At 40.9% G+C, this 17,932-nt stretch overlaps 3 protein-coding genes across 3 annotated transcripts in view; all 3 read left to right on the forward strand.

Annotated features, from left to right (window-relative positions):
* The first annotated feature begins 208 nt into the window (after positions 1–208).
* Positions 209–3,599, forward strand: pex11g (peroxisomal biogenesis factor 11 gamma). Its single transcript, XM_083970416.1, has 5 exons — positions 209–421; positions 1,201–1,398; positions 1,491–1,669; positions 2,404–2,472; positions 2,580–3,599. The coding sequence occupies exons 1-5, from the start codon at positions 359–361 to the stop codon at positions 2,791–2,793; spliced, it is 723 nt and encodes a 240-aa protein (XP_083826542.1). The 5' UTR covers positions 209–358; the 3' UTR covers positions 2,794–3,599.
* Positions 3,600–3,957: 358 nt separating this feature from the next.
* LOC310985005 (amyloid-beta A4 precursor protein-binding family A member 3) lies at positions 3,958–15,432 on the forward strand. The gene is made up of 11 exons (XM_083970415.1): positions 3,958–4,543; positions 6,062–7,046; positions 7,936–7,966; positions 8,099–8,244; positions 8,319–8,405; positions 9,497–9,673; positions 10,807–10,986; positions 12,940–13,152; positions 13,589–13,708; positions 14,154–14,294; positions 14,399–15,432. Exons 2-11 carry the CDS (start codon positions 6,075–6,077, stop codon positions 14,468–14,470), a joined length of 2,139 nt encoding a protein of 712 aa, XP_083826541.1. The 5' UTR covers positions 3,958–4,543; positions 6,062–6,074; the 3' UTR covers positions 14,471–15,432.
* A 261-nt stretch (positions 15,433–15,693) lies between these two features.
* Positions 15,694–17,932, forward strand: part of abca7 (ATP-binding cassette, sub-family A (ABC1), member 7) — a 29,640-nt gene continuing 27,401 nt past the window's right edge. Inside the window, exons 1-3 of the mRNA XM_083970664.1 lie at positions 15,694–15,787; positions 17,127–17,225; positions 17,422–17,515. Of these exons, the coding sequence (XP_083826790.1) occupies positions 17,160–17,225; positions 17,422–17,515 (160 nt within the window). The 5' untranslated portion in view covers positions 15,694–15,787; positions 17,127–17,159. The remainder of the gene's footprint in view (positions 15,788–17,126; positions 17,226–17,421; positions 17,516–17,932) is intronic.

A 17,932-nucleotide genomic window follows, 5' to 3' on the forward strand; every position in this document is an offset into this window, starting at 1 on the left:
CACTGAATCAAACAATGCAAATGTGCGTAGTTTCCTTTATTTAGGCCTAGATGTTGTTGAGACAGAACCGAGGATCTTTGTTACATCTACCAAACGATGGAGGGCAGTAATGCACCATCGCTGTGGCTAAATTTCCAGGAAGTGAACGAGGAAGAAGAGGAAGCTCCATTTGCTCGGTAATCATCTCAGTGGGTCTATATTTTGTTGAGCGATTCCTGTTTCAAAGTCCAGCTGCTCTCTGCCTCAGTGAAAAACACATTGAAGACAGCGGAGGATGTTGTGCAGTTTGTGTCTGTAACAGCGTCGTAACTGTGTGTCTCTGCGTGTGAGTGTGAGTGTGTGTGAGCTGCAGAAAGACATGCAGGAGTCTGTGGAGTCTCTGGTCCGACTGCTGGAGTCCTACAGAGGAAGAGATAAAGTTGTAAGTAGCCTATCCATGACTGACTGAATCCTTTCTAATGTGGGATAGTCAATACTATCCCACATAATAAATGACTGTCAGCTGAACTCTTGTAGGTCAAGAAAAACAGAGATAATGTCCAAAGTCGACCTCAAAGTCATCTTAACATAATAATATCTTCTCCAATACGAATCGATTAAATCCTAATAGGGTGAACATGTAAATAGAAGACGCTACTACTGTAAATGATGTTCTTTTCAGTTCTTTCTTTTAATGCATGCAACATTTTGCTGTTATGTTACTTCATCAATGTTGGAAAACACAAATAGCAAAAAATAAATAAATAATAGAATACAGAGTCAACTTGCAGAAAATGTATGATATCAGATCTTGAAATCGTCAATCATCATCATCATTAATCATTACACCATTGTTCAAACATCATCTGGTCTCAGTTTCTTGATTGTGGTCTTTTGTCTTTGTGTCTTGTCTTGTCTTGTCTTGCATCCTTGTAAAAAAAAAAAAAAACTGCAGGGCACCAGTTAGTAGTCATTTTCATTATCTGTCATTGTCTTTATTATTATGATTAATCTTCTGTATCAATGAAACATTGGCAAAAATGTTTAAGATGTCCTCAGAGCTGCAGCGTAACATTCTCAAATGTCTTGTGTTTTGTCCAAACAACAGTTGAAAGTTTACCGTCATGTGAAGCATAAAATCCTGAAGCAAAAATTATTCAAAAATTATTGAATTAATTTTCTGCTTCTCTTCCTTGTGTCTACTTGTGTTTGTCTTCCTAGATCAGGACGGTCTGTTATGGCTCCCAGCTTGTTGGAGGAGTTATTTCCCGTAAGGCAGAAGCAGATGCCTCGTCCCACCAGCTTGGGAAAAGTCTGCTGCTGTTTTCTGCTCAGCTCAGTCAGTGCCGGACGGTGCTGAGGCTGTTTGATGATCTCTCCATGCTGGCTTATTCTCGCAGCTATGGACTGGGAGACAGGGTGTGTGACTCAATAATGCTCCGCTGTCTAACCATTAATACATTAAAGCAAGTATCATACTTATTATAACATATATTCCATGTCTTTTAAAGGAGGAGGACGCAGGTGTGCGGTGGATTTCTGTGCTGACCAATGTGGCCGACCAGCTCTATTACCCCTGTGAACACATTGCGTGGGCAGCCGACACTGAACTCATCAAAGTGAAGTCTGACAAATGGTGGCTGTTCAGCACGTTTCTGTGGGGAACCTCACTGCTGCTGGGAATACTCAGGTGGGGTTACCAGGCTGTGCATAAACATTAGATGGGATAAAAATGTATGGAGTTACAGATATATCTAATGTTGCTTGTCCACTATCTGATTCCTGAGAGATATCATTTGTAAACTAAAAGAATCCAATTTACAGTATCTTTTTATGGAGTTTTGTGTATTTAAATGTGTTTGTATTTATATGATAAATTCCATTAGTATGCTGTGTTAAAGGTATAGTTCAACATTTTGGCAAATTGGCCCATTGCCATAATCCCTATAGTCATAGCAGTAGGTTTGTTACCTTTAATTGTCGGTGCAAGCTATTTTTAGAACGGAGGAGCAGAGCCGCGAGCTGCTCAGAGCTACCATACGGAGGCTCATGGGAGTTCTTGGTTTCCCTCATCAAACTCATCAAATACACAATCCAACAACTCCAAAACGCTCTCGTGGACAAGTTGTGACCTGCACATTCACCACACTATGAGATAATAACAGAACGTTACGAGACTGAGTTGTTTTAGAGGAAAATTCATGCAAAACCGCTGATGCACGTCCTAAAACTATAGGGATTATGGCAAGGGGCCTATTTGCCAAAATGTCGAACTATCCCTTTACATGTCTGTCCATTACTTACCAGGGAAAATTCAGAATAAGCACTTTGTCACCTTGGGTCCTCGCTCCACATTGTTTCTTTACCTGCTGAATATGGAGCACAAAACACTTTTAGTCTGAGATGTGAATCTTTAATTTTCAGGTCACTGCGTGTTCTGCTGCTGCTGAAGAGGAAGCTGAAGAAATGTGGGAGAGATGGGGCTGGCAACAGGTTTTGTATCTGCAGTTTTATAGCAAAATGTTCAGTTTCTGTAATTCATTTTCTTCCCATCTAAAACAATGTGTCCTGATAAATCTTTTTTTTTTTTTTTTTTACAGTCGCTCCCAGCTCCGCAGACAGATGCAAGGAGAGGTTCTGTCCGTCCTCAGCAGTATGGCTGACCTCAGTAATGCCATTCACTGGATGCCGCCTGGCTTCCTGTGGGCCGGTCGATTCCCTAACTGGCTAGTGGGACTCATGGGAACCATTTCATCTCTGATTGGTTTAATCCAGATGAGCACCAACGACAGTGACCAGACAGACAGCACATAGTCCTTAACTCACAGTGAGGAGGAGTAATTGAGAGGCTCGGATCAGCACCACTGACTTACAGTCTATTGATGAAATGAGGTGTAGCAAATCCAGGACATATTAAATCGAAATGACCTGGACCTATAACTGCTATAACTGTACAGACAGTGAATGAACTTCATGCACTTGTAGCCAATATTCAGATGTGACTGAAGGCTGCTTGAAAAATCTCTGGATTTTCAGAACATATTTGGACATTAGTCATGAAACAGTGAGAAGATTTTATGATAAATTTACCTGATCAAAAATAAGAAATTTATTGAGAATTTATACATCGTTACATAGAGAGAAATATTACATAGCATTTTCCCTTTTTGTTTTGCAAGACTGCTTTGCCTGGCAATGACAAGACTCCTTATTACACTGTATGTCGTTGTTTCAGTGTTGGTCTAAAACTTCCTCCAGTACCTTGCAGGTCAAAAGTTGAAATTTGCAGCAATCACTTGTCAGTAGGAGTAAGTGCAGCGAGACACAAAAGAGACACTAAACCTGGACCTGTATAAGGTCACAGCACAGGTAGCTAAAATAGAGAGTTGCATGGCTGTGTTTATAAAAAGTGTCAATTGTAAGAGATGTAAAATAATTTGTAGAAAAGCTGGTAAATTGTTGCCTTGGAGACACACTCCATACAGCTGATTTCAAGTATGTATTCATCTACAGTGATTTTTACAGTAACTGTGAATTTTTAATTATACCTTGTTATGATTGTGATGATTGGGCAGTGACGAGTGACTAAATTGGCTAATCTGTTTACTGATCAAATGTGACAGAAGATACAATGTCACCTGTTCAAATGTAAAATAATTTTGATGTAAAATATTAAATATTTTTACATAAACTGTTTTGTTTCTCTGTCCTCTTTGATTATTTTATTGTTTACAATAATATCAAACATTGTATTTTTTATATAGCCTATGCATGGTGTGATCATGTTCTGATTCTGTGTTGTTTTATATCACTTCTACATCCAGATTAGAGACTATGAATTTCAGTTTTGCGTGTCCAAAGCTCTTTTATATACAGTCTATGGTCCAAAGACGTTTTAAGGACAATAGTACAGACGTCGCATACAAAATTATTAACTTTATAGATAAACTCCCCCTGAATCGACGTTTTGACGTTTGATTGAGCGCGACTTGAAGGTTCAACGTGACGTGTGCTGATGCCGCCTTCAGAAGCTGTCGGACATGTATAAGAAAAAGCATACTTGAAATATTCAACCACATAAAGACACGGCAGACATCCCGCAGAAGCAGGGCTTACAATATTTTATTTTCATTGTCATCGTCATGATCACATCGTGCAGGAATAGTTAGGTTAAAGCAATTAAATTAGATACAATCACCGAACTTATTGTAAAGACTGCGGTTAGAAACCAAGAGTCGGACGTCGAGAACTGCACTTGAACGCAACACGAGTACAGTCTGCCAACTAGTAGAAGCAGTCGGTTAAAAGCAAAGCAGCAACCGCGACAATCACCGGGGAAGTCCTCTGTTTTATACAAACACTGACCGCTTTTTACTCGTGGATTATGTAAAAATCAATACATTTACCGGCGCGGTTGTGTTGTGTTATTATGACGAATAAAACTAAGCTAAAGTTTTGGAAAAGGCTCAAATCCCGCACCACCACCACGTCAACTTCTCTGTCGTGGCACCTTCAGGAGTCTCTCTCTGGGCACAAAGGAACCGAGAAAGACCGAAAATATCAGGTAAAAGTTTCTCCTTCGGCCACATAAAGCCCCTGTTTATTTAATGTAATGTCTGTGTTTTGTTAATGAGATCCTTATCCGGGTGCTGGAGCGTTAATTAGCTAAGGAGTTAGCCTCAAACCACTTGGGACTGCTAACTTCACTTCGCCAAATTCAGCTGTTTTTGACTCTTGGTATTTGGGCTTTTTTTTTAGTGTGTCTATTTGCTTTAGTGTTTTCCCCCCTAGACCTCCGTTAGTTTTCAGGATGCCAGCCCTGTAGCTTAATTATCTCCGCAGAATACTGCATTTTTTCCTTTTACCATTTAGGGAGAACTGTGTGTTGATATGTCTATTCATATTTTGTGTGTATAAGCTGCTTTAAACTGTTGGTTAAAGTACATTATTACGGTTTTTTTGTATGCATTATGATCCATAAACCAGTATTGTGTGAGATGTAAAATGCAATTCTGATTCTGTTTGGATCTTGGGATTTTTCTCCTGGTAAAATTCAGCTTCTTAATTAAATTCAGTTTTGCCAAGTGGATCATTTAATTAACCAGCTGTACTAACAAGTAAAGGGAAACTATCCTTCAGTGTTGTTTGATTACAAAACACCCTACCTACATTTCACCGATAAGGAACATATCCTGTGAAGTGTAGTATCCTTCATCTTCAATATATGGGAGTAAGATTACAGGCATTTGATTTTTTATGGTAGTTTAGATATTCAAATGTATGTTGTAATGGTAGCTGAATGAAGAAAAGGCACATGGAGCATGAGATAGCCAGAGGTCTACTATGTGATGGTAACAACACCATGTACTTTGAGCTTTAAGCTTTGAGCTGCTGTCTCTATCTTGATGGTCAGGGGGCAACAACAACAAGGGTGAGGGTGAATGCCTGTATTTTAGATATCACTGGGGTTTAACCTGTACAGCTCTGTCTGCTAGCATTAAAGCCATGATATTAGGGCTGCAACTAACGATTATTTTCATTATCGATTAATATGTTGCTTTTTTAAACGATTAATCGATTAGCTAGTTGTTTGGTCAATAAAATGTAAAAAAATGTTGAAAAATGTCAATCAGTGTTTCCCCAACCACCAACAAGCCAAAGAGACACTCAGTTTATTGTCATAAAGGAACAAAGAAACCAGAAATATTCACATTTAAGAAGCTGAAATCAGAGAATTTGGCTTTTTTTCCCCTTAATAACTACCCAAACCGATGAATCGATTATCAAAATAGTTGACGATTCATTTAATAATCGATTATTGTTCGATTAATTGTTGCACCTCTACATTATATTAATAAACGGTCTTGTATATTGGGAGTGTGGTGAGTGCAGCTCCCCTTTTTTTCACAGGTCCTAAGATTTATCTAGCTCAGAATTATTGATATACTTTTTAAAGTAAATTTGTTGTGTGTCATTCTTATTTGAATCCGTATTAACTTCGCTCCCTGTAAAGTCTGCTGCACTGTGACCTCAATCAGGATCAACAATACATAGTAGCTAATGTTGTTTTTCCTTCTGACAGGCTTTCATTCAAAATGGACATGGACGTGTGCCCTGCTGATCGGCCCGTCTCTGCGCCCTCGGACGCCCGGTCGTCTGACTCTGTCCCTGTTAATGAGGCCTCCGGCGGGGTCGAGGGCATCAGACGGACCGCAGCGGTTCTGCCAGGATCAGAGGCGGAGGATCTGGACTTATACAGCCTGATCGAGCCTCCTCCTTTGGACTGGAGGTCTGACTCCTCCAGCGAGCCCGGATCTGCAGACGACCTGGATGACCCCGGCTTCCTTCCTCCTGCTTCTGCCGAGGCTGGATTGGACGAGCCCAGTCCGAGTGAGCCCGTGTTGCTGCCTTCGGACACGGTAAAACAACTCGACATAAACCCCCAAGAGCTGGTGCAGAATGATTCAGAACCAGTCCAGACATCTGAGGTAGCGGCGGAGGAAGGGGATGGGGCGAGGGCGGTGGACTCGGAGGGTGGGGAAGAAGACCAGGAGGAGGAGGGGACACGTAGGGACACGGAAAATATCGCCACTGCAGAGGAAGTTGCAAGTAGAAGATCGGGTGACGAAGACCACAGCCGCATCCACACCCTGCTGAGCCAGCTGCAGCTGATGGGGGAAGAGCCTCACGCCGGTCACCTCGCACCGCCGCACCATCGCTACCCCGGCCGGCCTGAGCTAGAAGACGCCGACAACGCCGAAACCACCGGGCTGCTGTTCTCCGAAAGCCACCAGAGAGACCTGCTGGGGCTGCTGCAGTGCACGGAGATCGGCGCCACGCCCCGTCCCGCCTGTCTGCCCCACAGAGGCGAGGTGGACGCCGTGGTGTCCGTCTCCTACAGCCAGGAGGACGCTCAGAGGTTCTGGGGACATTATGGGAACGGTCGACATCAGCGGCACAGAGACGACTCCCTCGCCTCCCTGCCCGACGACGAGTATCCTGAGCCGGTGTGGATGAAGCTGGGCGAGGATCCTCCAGATGAAGAAGCTGCTGCGGAGAGTGAGCAGGTAGGTGAAGGTGCTGCTGCTATGATGAGCTTAAAGGAGGAAGAAAGTGTGAAGTATGAAAATAAGGTTTTTATAAATACGTTTTATTATCATGTTTTTATCATCTTGTTGAAGTTTGACCGATAAATAAATAATATATTTTAGTCTTCACCTGTTACTTTTGATTTGAACTTTTTTCAGTACAAGAGTCTTTGAATGGGCTTTATGCACAGCTCCTTTATTTCCTGTTTTACATTATTGGACCAATTGATTAATCCAGGTGTGTCTGACCTCACAACAATGGTCAGGCACACCTGGATTAATTAGTTGGTCCAATAATGTAAGACAGGAAATAAAGCAGCTGGCTTATTTCAGGAAGTAGTGGAGCTGTGCATAAAGCCCATTGTATTAATGAAAAAGTGTGGGAATTAATTTATTCAAATTAGTGACAAAGTATGTAATAATGCTGTAAAAAAAAAAACAGAAGAAGAAGAGAGAAACAAGTTGTCCATCTTTTTTTAATCTTGTAAGCATGAAATGCATGCTCCTTTTAAGTTAGTAACTTGTATCAACAATCAATGTAAAGTATGCCTTTTATTTATTCCACGATGGGGAAATTCACAGGGTTACAGGCTAGCAGAAGTACACATACAGTGCACACAATTAAGTGGACTGGGTATAGTAAAACAAATAGAATAAAACATATAAATATAACACAAACAAGATACAAAAAGATATGAAAAGGGTTATGATAGATAGATAGATAGATAGATAGATAGATAGATAGATAGATAGATAGATAGATAGATAGATAGATAGATAGATAGATAGATAGATAGATAGATAGATAGATCTTTAAATGCTGAAACGAAATTATCACTAATTTTCTCTCTCTCTTCTCTCACTGCAGAGTGCTGATGACCACCCTTCATATAAAGATGGTGAGTCACTTCACTCTACTCGTTTTATCTTGTTGATATTCAGCTGGTTCTTTTGTGTCAAATGTCAGACTGACATAAAGAAAAGAAACAAGGCCATTTATATGATTCATGTGCTTTACTCTGCTTCTACAGTGCCTGGTCCTTGTGACCCTGAAGACCTGTTGGATGGGGTCATATTTGGTGCCAAATATCTGGGCTCCACTCAGATCAAATCCGACAGGAACCCATCCACGAACGCTCGTATGACTCAGGCTCAGGAAGCTGTCGACCGGATAAAGGTAAAAATCCAGATGAGACTGAGCCAATGCCCTGTATTAATATAGTACTCCTCACTGGATTGTATTTCTTTCAGGCTCCAGAGGGAGAGTCCCAGCCAATGACAGAAGTGGATTTGTTCATCTCCACACAGAGAATCAAAGTGCTCACTGCTGACACACAGGTATTATACTATATATACTGCCAGTTGACCTGCGAACAATGTCTAACTGTTTTACCAACTAATTCTAAGGTTATAAGTGAAAGCAAAAGCTGATGGATCTTCGATTAGATATTTGAAAGTTTTGAGAAAGTACTAACGGCTTGCCCTTAATTTATCCAAATATATGCAGCCTTTTCTTCTTTTCTTTTTTTACTATCTTCTGTGTGATCTTTAAATATGCGTAAGGGAGTTTGGTTGATGGAGTTATCAAAGTGCAATGAGATCTGTAGGAACCCCATGCTGCAATTGCCAATTTGTATTTTTCCTGATCCTGACTTGTTTAATAGCTGAACTATAATTAGAGTCAGGGCGTCATTTCTGTTCTAAAAACATCATAGACTAATATAAAGAGGAAAACATGCATCATTAAACTTTGACAAATCTCTTCTTCGTTGACACCATCATGCTGAGCACTCACAGCCCTTACTACACTATAGAGCTGGGTGGTGATTTAATACGAGAGCTCTGCAGTAGTGATGTTGCAGTAATAATAGCATCTATTTTCCTCCACTGTGTGGTTGAATTGTGAGAAGCATAAAAGTGGGTCATTTACTGCCGACTCCCTCTTTGCAGGGCCGGTTGTGCCTCACTGCACCATACTTGTAAAGATAATCACAGCTTTTTGGTCGTCTTTTTTGGTTTCAGATGTAAAACACACCCATTTAGATTCAAAGGGAGAGTTGCGTTTCTGTGTAACTTTGCAAAATGAAGACGTATTTTAGCTTTTACTTTGAAGGACACTACAACCTCTCAAATGTGCTAGTTGATTGCTTAATGTTGACATTTTTATTTTCAACATCAATAGCTCATTTGTCCTAATTTATGGCAGCTCTCTGTTGTTTCTCAGACAGTGTCCTTGCACACTGAAGATTTTCAGAAATGGTCCAGTAATAGGCAATAATTACGTCTGACAAAAAGAGAAATAAAAATAAATGCAGGCCAGTGTTCTTTGTAATAAATTACCTATTTTTAGCAAGTCTCAAGTCTTTACATGTTGAAACTGGACCCTCCAGTCTCCTCTTGGTTCCTAACAGTGTGCTGTTTCCACTCAGGAAGCGATGATGGACCACGCTCTGCAGATGATCTCTTACATCGCCGACATTGGTGACATTGTTGTCCTCATGGCCCGAAGGAAGCGTAAAGGGCAGGATGCTGACTCCTCGCCATCATCCTCCTCAGGGCCTCAAAAGAAGTGCTTAATGGTCTGCCACGTCTTCTCCTCCGATGATGTGAGTCAGTTGATCTAAAGGTCTCACAGAAGCATTCGTTTCATACATTTCTTTCTTACTAAATGGGAAACCTAGACAAAGAGTGTTTCCTGTTCTGTTTTTATGATCCTCATAGAGGTCATAACTTCTTCCTGCAGTCTTAAGCCTTTAGCTGCAAAACCTTATGCACTATGTAAAGAAGCAGACCATTCATTATCAAACAGACATTACTGAAGTGTGTTTTTCTTTACATAGTGTTGAGTCTCAGATCAAATGTGCTGCTTCCTGCTGGACCACAAAGATTCAGCTTCAGCCTGGCCTGGTTTCCTTGCCCCAGACAGCCAGCAAGTCCCCCTGAATGTAAAAATGGTCTGGCTGTCGTCCCAGTTTCCCACTGTTGGCAAGACTGAATAGGGAGGAGGAAGAGTTTCTTTTAGAAACTAATTAGCTGTGGGATACCGAAGGCCATGAAGGTCCTGCTTCTGCTGCAAGGTTTTCCCAGCTTAACTCATTTATGTTGAAATGAGTTTACAATGGGTGAGAGTAAATGTAAATAAGCAAATGAGTGAATGCAACATGTAACTTCAACGAAACAGTAAAAAATACATCACTTTTTATCCAAAACTATGAAAGTTCTTCAACTGCATTTGTACTCAAAGTACTGTGTGGTGTTTTGCAAATGAACTCATTTGCTTTAATTTGTTGATGTGAAAACAAAGGATGAGAGAGTACATGAAGGCTATTTACCTAACAAATGCCCTCAGAGGTTGACCAAGTCTCATTTTAGACACAACTGGTTAGCAAATGTTCACCTGCTAAGCTCTGGACACAACAGAAACACTCTGTATCTTCCCTGTTTTTAATCCATTGCACATACACTTCATTGAAAAAGCTCTACTTCTCTCTCCCTCTTGGACTGGCAACATTGATTGATTTATTTCCATTTGATGCCAGTTTTACTTTGTTCTGTACCATATGTCCTTTTCTGTTTGTTTGTTTTTTTATATCCATCGTCAGTGTCATGTGAGCTACTAGATGCCTGAAATTCCAGATTGAAAAAGTGTCTGACTCTGTCCAGATGTGACACAACAGCACAGCAGTGTTGAAACCTGTGTTAAGTTTTCTCACTTCCTCTTCCTTGTTTCTCCTTCCAGGCTCAGGTCATAGCCCAGGCTATCGGTCAGGCGTTCGGAGTGGCCTATCAGCAGTTCCTGCAAGCCAGCGGCATAAAGGCCAGTGATCTGAGGCCGGGCGAGTACAGCCACTACCTGGAGAGTCAGGAGCTCTACAACGGAGACCTGGCCCACTTCTCTGACTCTCAGAACATCAGGGAGGTGAGTAGAGTCATTGTGGTTTCACATCTTCCCCAAAAAACACACAGATCACTTTAGTGGTTTAAGTTTTACTTTCACATGCCTGCACAATATTCACTGAGAGCAGATGGTGACCATTAAAATAATGAGGAAGTTTAGAGAATATGTTGAGAGGAACCCTAGGAGATTTGTTTTGTTTATTTGTTTTGTTTATTTATTAGGATCCCCATTAGCCATTACTTAATTTTATGAGCAATGGCTATTCTTCCTGCGGTCCAGCACATACAATTACAAAGATTGTAAAAACATCCAGAGTAAAAACATGGAAAAAACAATTTAAAACCACACTACGATTATCCAGATATTGAAAGAAATAGTTAAAGGTCCCATATTATGCTGTTTTTCAACTATTTCACATGGTTCTAAGTTGTCCAACCATATAGTATTCCTAGTGTATTGTCCCCAAATCAATCTGCAGCTCTACATCTCAGTAATCTAAAAGTGGCTCTCCAGAGCTCTGCTGAGAACGAGCCATTTCTGTGTCTGCACCTTGAAATGCAAATAAGATGTGTAAACCACGTCCACTCCACACCTGTCACGGGGAGAGGGTGTGGTTTTCACTACAGGTACATGTGCCAGTGTTGACATTGGGACAGGGGTCAGGCATTGATTTCCGAAAATAAAAAAATAAAAAATTCTGAGACTGGCATCTTGTCTGAAAGAGAGACTCCTACTACCATCAGAAAGTTCTGTGTGAAACTGTCAAATAAAAAACAAGTGAAACTGAGGCGCGCAGCACAAACTGTGCACTGTTGTATGGACGGATGAGAATATGGACGTGGTTTTGCGCCGGGAGAGGAGACTTCCTCGTTCAGATGTCTCTCATTCCGTGATGAGGACCGCTGCGCTGATGAGAAGCGGTATCATCCCAATATTCTCTGATCCGCGATTTCATTTTTAATGACAGGCGGCTGTTTTTCAGTCAATGATTCAAAAGGATCATCTGGCCGCCGCGGTACGGACCGCTCCTCCCGTATCTACCGCATCTTCATGTCAAATGACGGACGGGGGCGGGGAGAGAGAGAGAGCGTGTGTGTGTGTGGATTGGGGGGGGGGGGGGGTCGCCGCTGTTCCGGAAAAGTGTCAGCGGGCGGAGCTCACGTTTTTCCAGAATGGCCCAGGGGGAGTATAAGGAAGTACCGGGAGGTGGAGTCACTTGAGTTCAACGCATCCTGACGTCAAGTCTGCCAGCACTTCCAATTCGCCCGTTTGGAGACACGATCTCAAAAAAGTGTAGAAATCAATTAAGGGAGTGAACAGACTTTTTTTCACCTCCAGGCGTCATAGAAAGGCCACGGAAACACATAGGACCACTACAAAACCAGTAGAAAGTGGATTTAGCATAATATGGGCCCTTTAAACAGTTTAAAGATTTGCATATACAACACAATACTTAAGCTTTTAAAAAAAAGGAAAGCAAAACAACACAAAAACACAGATAGATGTTGAGTATCAACGAGGTCCTCAAGTAACATGTCAGCTTTTGCACAAAGAACTTAGAAATAATTGAAGCAAGTGCGACCTACCGCAGGGTTCGTGCATAGATGAGTAATGAACGCTCTTCCTTCCCCGCCGTCTGAGAGGGAAACATACTGCCAACCAGATGCGTAACAGCAGATGCTGCTCCAGTGGCTAAAATGGTTAAAGGTCAGACGATAAGTTCTGCACCTGCAAAGCATGGACAGAATTAGTGACTCATACAGTATAAACACATTAACAGCCTGACAATAGCATGTGCATGGGACACAGGATACCCAGTGTACTGTAAAATTATGTCGAACAGCGGTGAAAATTAAAGATACACAGGGTTAACGAGAGGAAAAAACATATTTCTAATCATGTAAATGTGCTCATTTGTTGGTTGTAGAAAAAGAATCGCTTGTTTAACCAGATGTTTGTGTGTTTGTGGTTCAGGTAATCATCACAAAGGCTGCTGGAGAGATCCTGGGTCTGGCGGTGGTGGAGTCGGGCTGGGGCTCCATCCTGCCCACCGTGGTCGTTGCCAATCTTCTTCACGGAGGTCCGGCCGAGCGCAGCGGCGAGCTCAGCATCGGTGACCGCATCATGTCTGTGAACAGCACCAGCCTGGTGGGTCTGCCCATCACCACCTGCCAGAACATCATCCGGGTAAGAAGGAGCGACTCGGCCCAAACTCGATTACTGCGATTATAGCAACACAATTAAGAGAGTAAATACAACTTCTGTTGGTTTTGTTTTACGTTGTAGTGACTGAGTTTAGATGCTCTGAACTGTTTTCATTGTGTATTTAGATAAACTTGCTAGTGCACTGTACTAAAGGCTCACTAGATGGCACTGTGATACCATACAGTGTGACATTGGATCAGTATCGGCTTAATGGAAGATTGCAGACAACAGAAACAGAAAAAAGTCATCTAAAACTGGGCATTCTTGCATCAAAGTTATTTGATGTTTCATAGACTAAACAATTCATTAATTCATCAAAATAATTAGAGACAAATAAATCAATAAAGAAAATCCTTGTTATCTTGGTCCGATTCCCTTAAAATGTTTTTTACTCTCCTACATTTTTCTTCCACTTCAGGACCTGAAAAGCCAAAAGTATGTGAAGCTGAGCATCGTCCACTGTCCTCCAGTCACCATGGCAATTATCAGGAGGCCAGATCCTAAGTTTCAGCTGGGCTTCAGTGTGGAAGACGGCATTGTATGTCAACATTCATATTTTTTTTACCAACTCCTTTCAGTTTAGGTGCACAGTTAGTTGTATCTTGTCTTGTTTTGCTACCAGTATTTGAAACAAGTATGTGCAGATTGTAATGGTTGAATTTAAGCTCATGTGAAAGAGGAAACGTAAGAGAAATACTTTCCCTTCCTCAGCATCCAGTTTCAAGATTCCCTTGATAATGTCACCTGATCATTCCTGTTCATTTGTCAACAGGAGAAAAAGCTTAATTTACTCCACAGGTTTCCTATTGGGAATGTGTGAAAATATCTAAATGTGTCCTGATGATGAAGCTCTCTGCATTCAGCTAGTAGTGCTTTGTTAAAGGGAAATTAACTACCAGAAAAATATGATTTACATAAAACTGCTCACTTATTCCAGCTTTCCAACATATTGAATGCTTCCCTTCCTCTTTTTCCCGTTGCAGATCTGCAGCCTGATGCGAGGCGGTATAGCAGAGAGAGGAGGCATCCGTGTCGGGCACCGCATCATCGAGATCAACGGACAGAGTGTCGTTGCAACTCCACATGACAAGATCATTCAGACTCTCACGAATGCAGTTGGAGAGGTGAGAGGGGATGAAATTTACTACATGCACAGTTACAGATATAGTTAATTATTATATTATTATGAAAACTGATCAGAGTTTAAATTTTGATTTTTCTCACTCAGATTCACGTGAAGACGATGCCAGCCTCAACGTATCGGCTCTTGACGGGACAGGAGCAGCCTGTGTATATTTGAGCACTTCATACTGCAACAAGGACAAAAAAAACTGCCCAGTGTTCAAACAACATGAACTTTTTGCCAAACTCAGAAAATATTATGCAATTGATCACGCAGCATATCATAAGCTGTTGTCACACCACTGAATCCAACAAATTAGTCTAGCTATGTAATTTTAAGATGTAAAGTCCATTTGAATATTATAAAAACAACAACATATTTTAAAGTGACGGGGATAGATGTTAGGTGTCAATTTATATTTATCAGATATTTAACAATGCAGGCAATAGCTGAGACGCAATATTGCATGAGCGCAGTATTTTGTGATTACACTAACTTACTGTACATGGTGGTGAGCAATATTGAGTACTCACGAGTCTTCCAACCTTGTGTGTCTTAGGTAAACATGCTTGCAGGGAAAACTTTATTGAATCAGCACAGAGGGTCTGTTTATTTCATTGTGATGGACTTCCAATCCCTCACATACGTACACATGCATATCAACAACAGTGTCTGTCACAAGCTTCAGAGCGGGCGATTGAGTGCAGCACTGTAGTTCATTCATTCAAGGCTTTCCTGACTGTGTTTGACAGGGAGCCGATATCATGCACAACAGAGGGTAACTGCCTTATTTGATAGAGAGATGCTTATATTTTTAAGAATTTGCTGTTATGGTTGTTCATTAAAATGATCTGTAAGAGGTCTTTTTGATGTTATTTATTGACTGCAAGTGGTTGCTGGAATAAGCTTCGGTTTGTAAAAGTGAACATACATATTTTGATGACATATTGATGAGTCAGAGTTATATTTTGATCAGGGTGGTCCTGTGAGGATGTTATCATCAAATAATATAGTATGTGTAACTGAAACAGAGGCTTTTAAATCACAGTTTTTGAAAGAATAATCTGGCGATTGCAACTATTATTGAAATAATTATTATTGCTACTAATATTTTATCAAGTTTCAGGCACATTATGTAACAATGTGGTGTTTGTACTAATAAAATAATGCCTTTTGTTACTGCTTAAATATTGTTGAAGATCACACTTACGGTTATCTAAGGCGCTGATGGCATGTACATAACACTAAATGGGCAGAACTGGCCAATCAGCTGTCGACTTGTACCAAAACATTGACACTGGCCAATCAGATTCGTTACCGGCTTCTCAGGCTCCCGCCCCCTCGATGCGTTCTAGCCAATCAACGTCGCTTGTGGGCGGGACCATCTTCAGCTTCCACCTGCGATTACAAACATTGGGACTCTGACAAGCTATCGGCCCCGGTCCGTGTGTCCAAAACACGGAAAGGAGAGGCTATCACCTACAGCGCAGAAAGGTAACCATTAACTTTACTTTTATGACTCTTAGGTGCATGGTAGGATGTATTTATTTCATTTGAAAGAGCTCGTTTGTCCAGTAACTTCACCTTTCGCTGTGGGACATGCTAAAGAGAGAGCTGCTACACCCTGATGTTACGCTAGTTAGCTCGGAGTTTCCTCTCTTACTTTATGGTTAGTTATTTCAATAAACAAGACATGCTGAAATAACTGCTAACTGCAATAATAATAGCGTGTTTGTTGTATTTTTTAATATTACAGATAGTTTGAATGGGCTGCTTTTCAAATGGCATGCTCTAATATCTTAATGTTGTTGAAGTTATTTAATGTAGGCAATAAATTGTACTAGTAATTTCATTAAATATCATAAATCATATAATGTCATGTTATTTTATCTGTTATTTTTGTACCATGACTTAAGCCCACAAACATATTACTTTGTAATAGCAACCAATATTTTGTTGCTGTTGTAAACCCAAATCTTCCAAAAGGGAAACACTTGAGGGAAACAATGATCATGGTCAATTCAGATCTAAAAGCAGAGAATATAGAGGTTACAAAACCTGTATTTTGACAATTGTACAGACATCTGCAGATGAATGAGTGGAAATCGTTTCACTTAAAACCTGCAAGGCCTCAGATAAATTTGCAAAAGAAATTAGTCTGCATTTTAACCTGCTATAACTTGTGATCATCCAGATTATTGACTAAGGAACAGACTTTTGCAGAAGATGCCACATTATCTTATCAAGGCATTGACAGAGCAAAAGTGAATGTTGAACTCTTGCAGTGACACAGGTAAGCTGTTCAGGAGGATTTCAGGATAAAGCAGGGGATTGTCCATCTTGAGCAGATCACTGCGGGCACACACACAAGACAACCTTCAGTCACAATGAATATACAAAAACCTCCCATTTGATCTGCCACACAGGGGGGGATTAATATTCTCCAACATATGTTTTTTGTCAAACAAAGGGCATGAAATTGATAGAAAAAAAAAAAAAAAGATGGATCCTGTTAAACATTATGTTCAGCTACTCAGAGTCTTGGTTTTGTCTTCTGTGGGGGAAAGGTCACATACTGGTTATCAGTGCATCATCGTCAGATATCAGATATCAGATATCAGATATCACATCTTGAAAACCGTTCAATATAACAGGAACATTTTGCTTGAAACATAGCAGATAATAACCTCAAAAGTAAAGCAGGAAACACTGAGACCACGAGGACGAGCATAATTTGAATGCAACACATCCGCAGCCACAATGTTTTTTGGGGGTGGTTTCATTTTTGCTTTTCAATTTGTGTGTGTGTTTTTCTTTTCTTCTGTTTTTCCAGGATCACAACATGGTCAGGTAGCTCTTGAGAGCCATGGGGTTTTTCAGACAGCTCCTTCTCCTGCTCTGGAAGAACATCACATACCGCAGGAGAAACAAGGTGACAAGGAAAAGAACAGACTGTTGTATCATTCTTACAGCTGCACAGCACAGATTGACTATATTAACTTCACAACATCACAAGTTTTTATCCGTATCAGCTACAGTGCAGGACGATGCACGGGGCGACAGGGTCGGTGGATCGTCCTGCTGGTCTCTTGCACCGTTAACGGCTCCTGTATTTTCCCTTTGTGCAGATCCAGCTGATCATCGAGCTCGTCTGGCCGCTCTTCCTCTTCGTCATCCTCATCTCCGTTCGTCATTCACACCCTCCGTACAAACAGAGCCAATGTGAGTGATATTATGTAATGTTTCTTGTCACACACACACACACAAACACACACACACTTACAGGTTAGAGAACTAGCCCTTTGCCAACCAGCTAAAGAGGATTAACTAACTCTGAGTGATTTCAGAGCCACGCACGATTTGTTTTCCTAACCTGCTGTGTTCTTGACCTTAATTAGGCCATTTGTATAAGGTAAGGAATAATAATATATAAATAATAATGAATATAACAAGACACAACGCAATGTAAAACAGCTGGTCAGGAACTACTACTACTAAAAAATCCTAACATGAAAACAAAGCTAAAACATCTTCAGGTAGAGTCTTGCAGCTCATGTTGGGTTGAAGATAATAACATTATAATTTGATATGAATAAAAAAAACACAGTGTTCATTCAGGCAACAGAAGCTTTCTGGGAT

This window comes from Trachurus trachurus (genome assembly GCF_905171665.1).
Source record: "Trachurus trachurus genome assembly, chromosome: 4".
In the NCBI taxonomy this organism is placed as follows: Eukaryota; Metazoa; Chordata; class Actinopteri; order Carangiformes; family Carangidae; genus Trachurus; species Trachurus trachurus.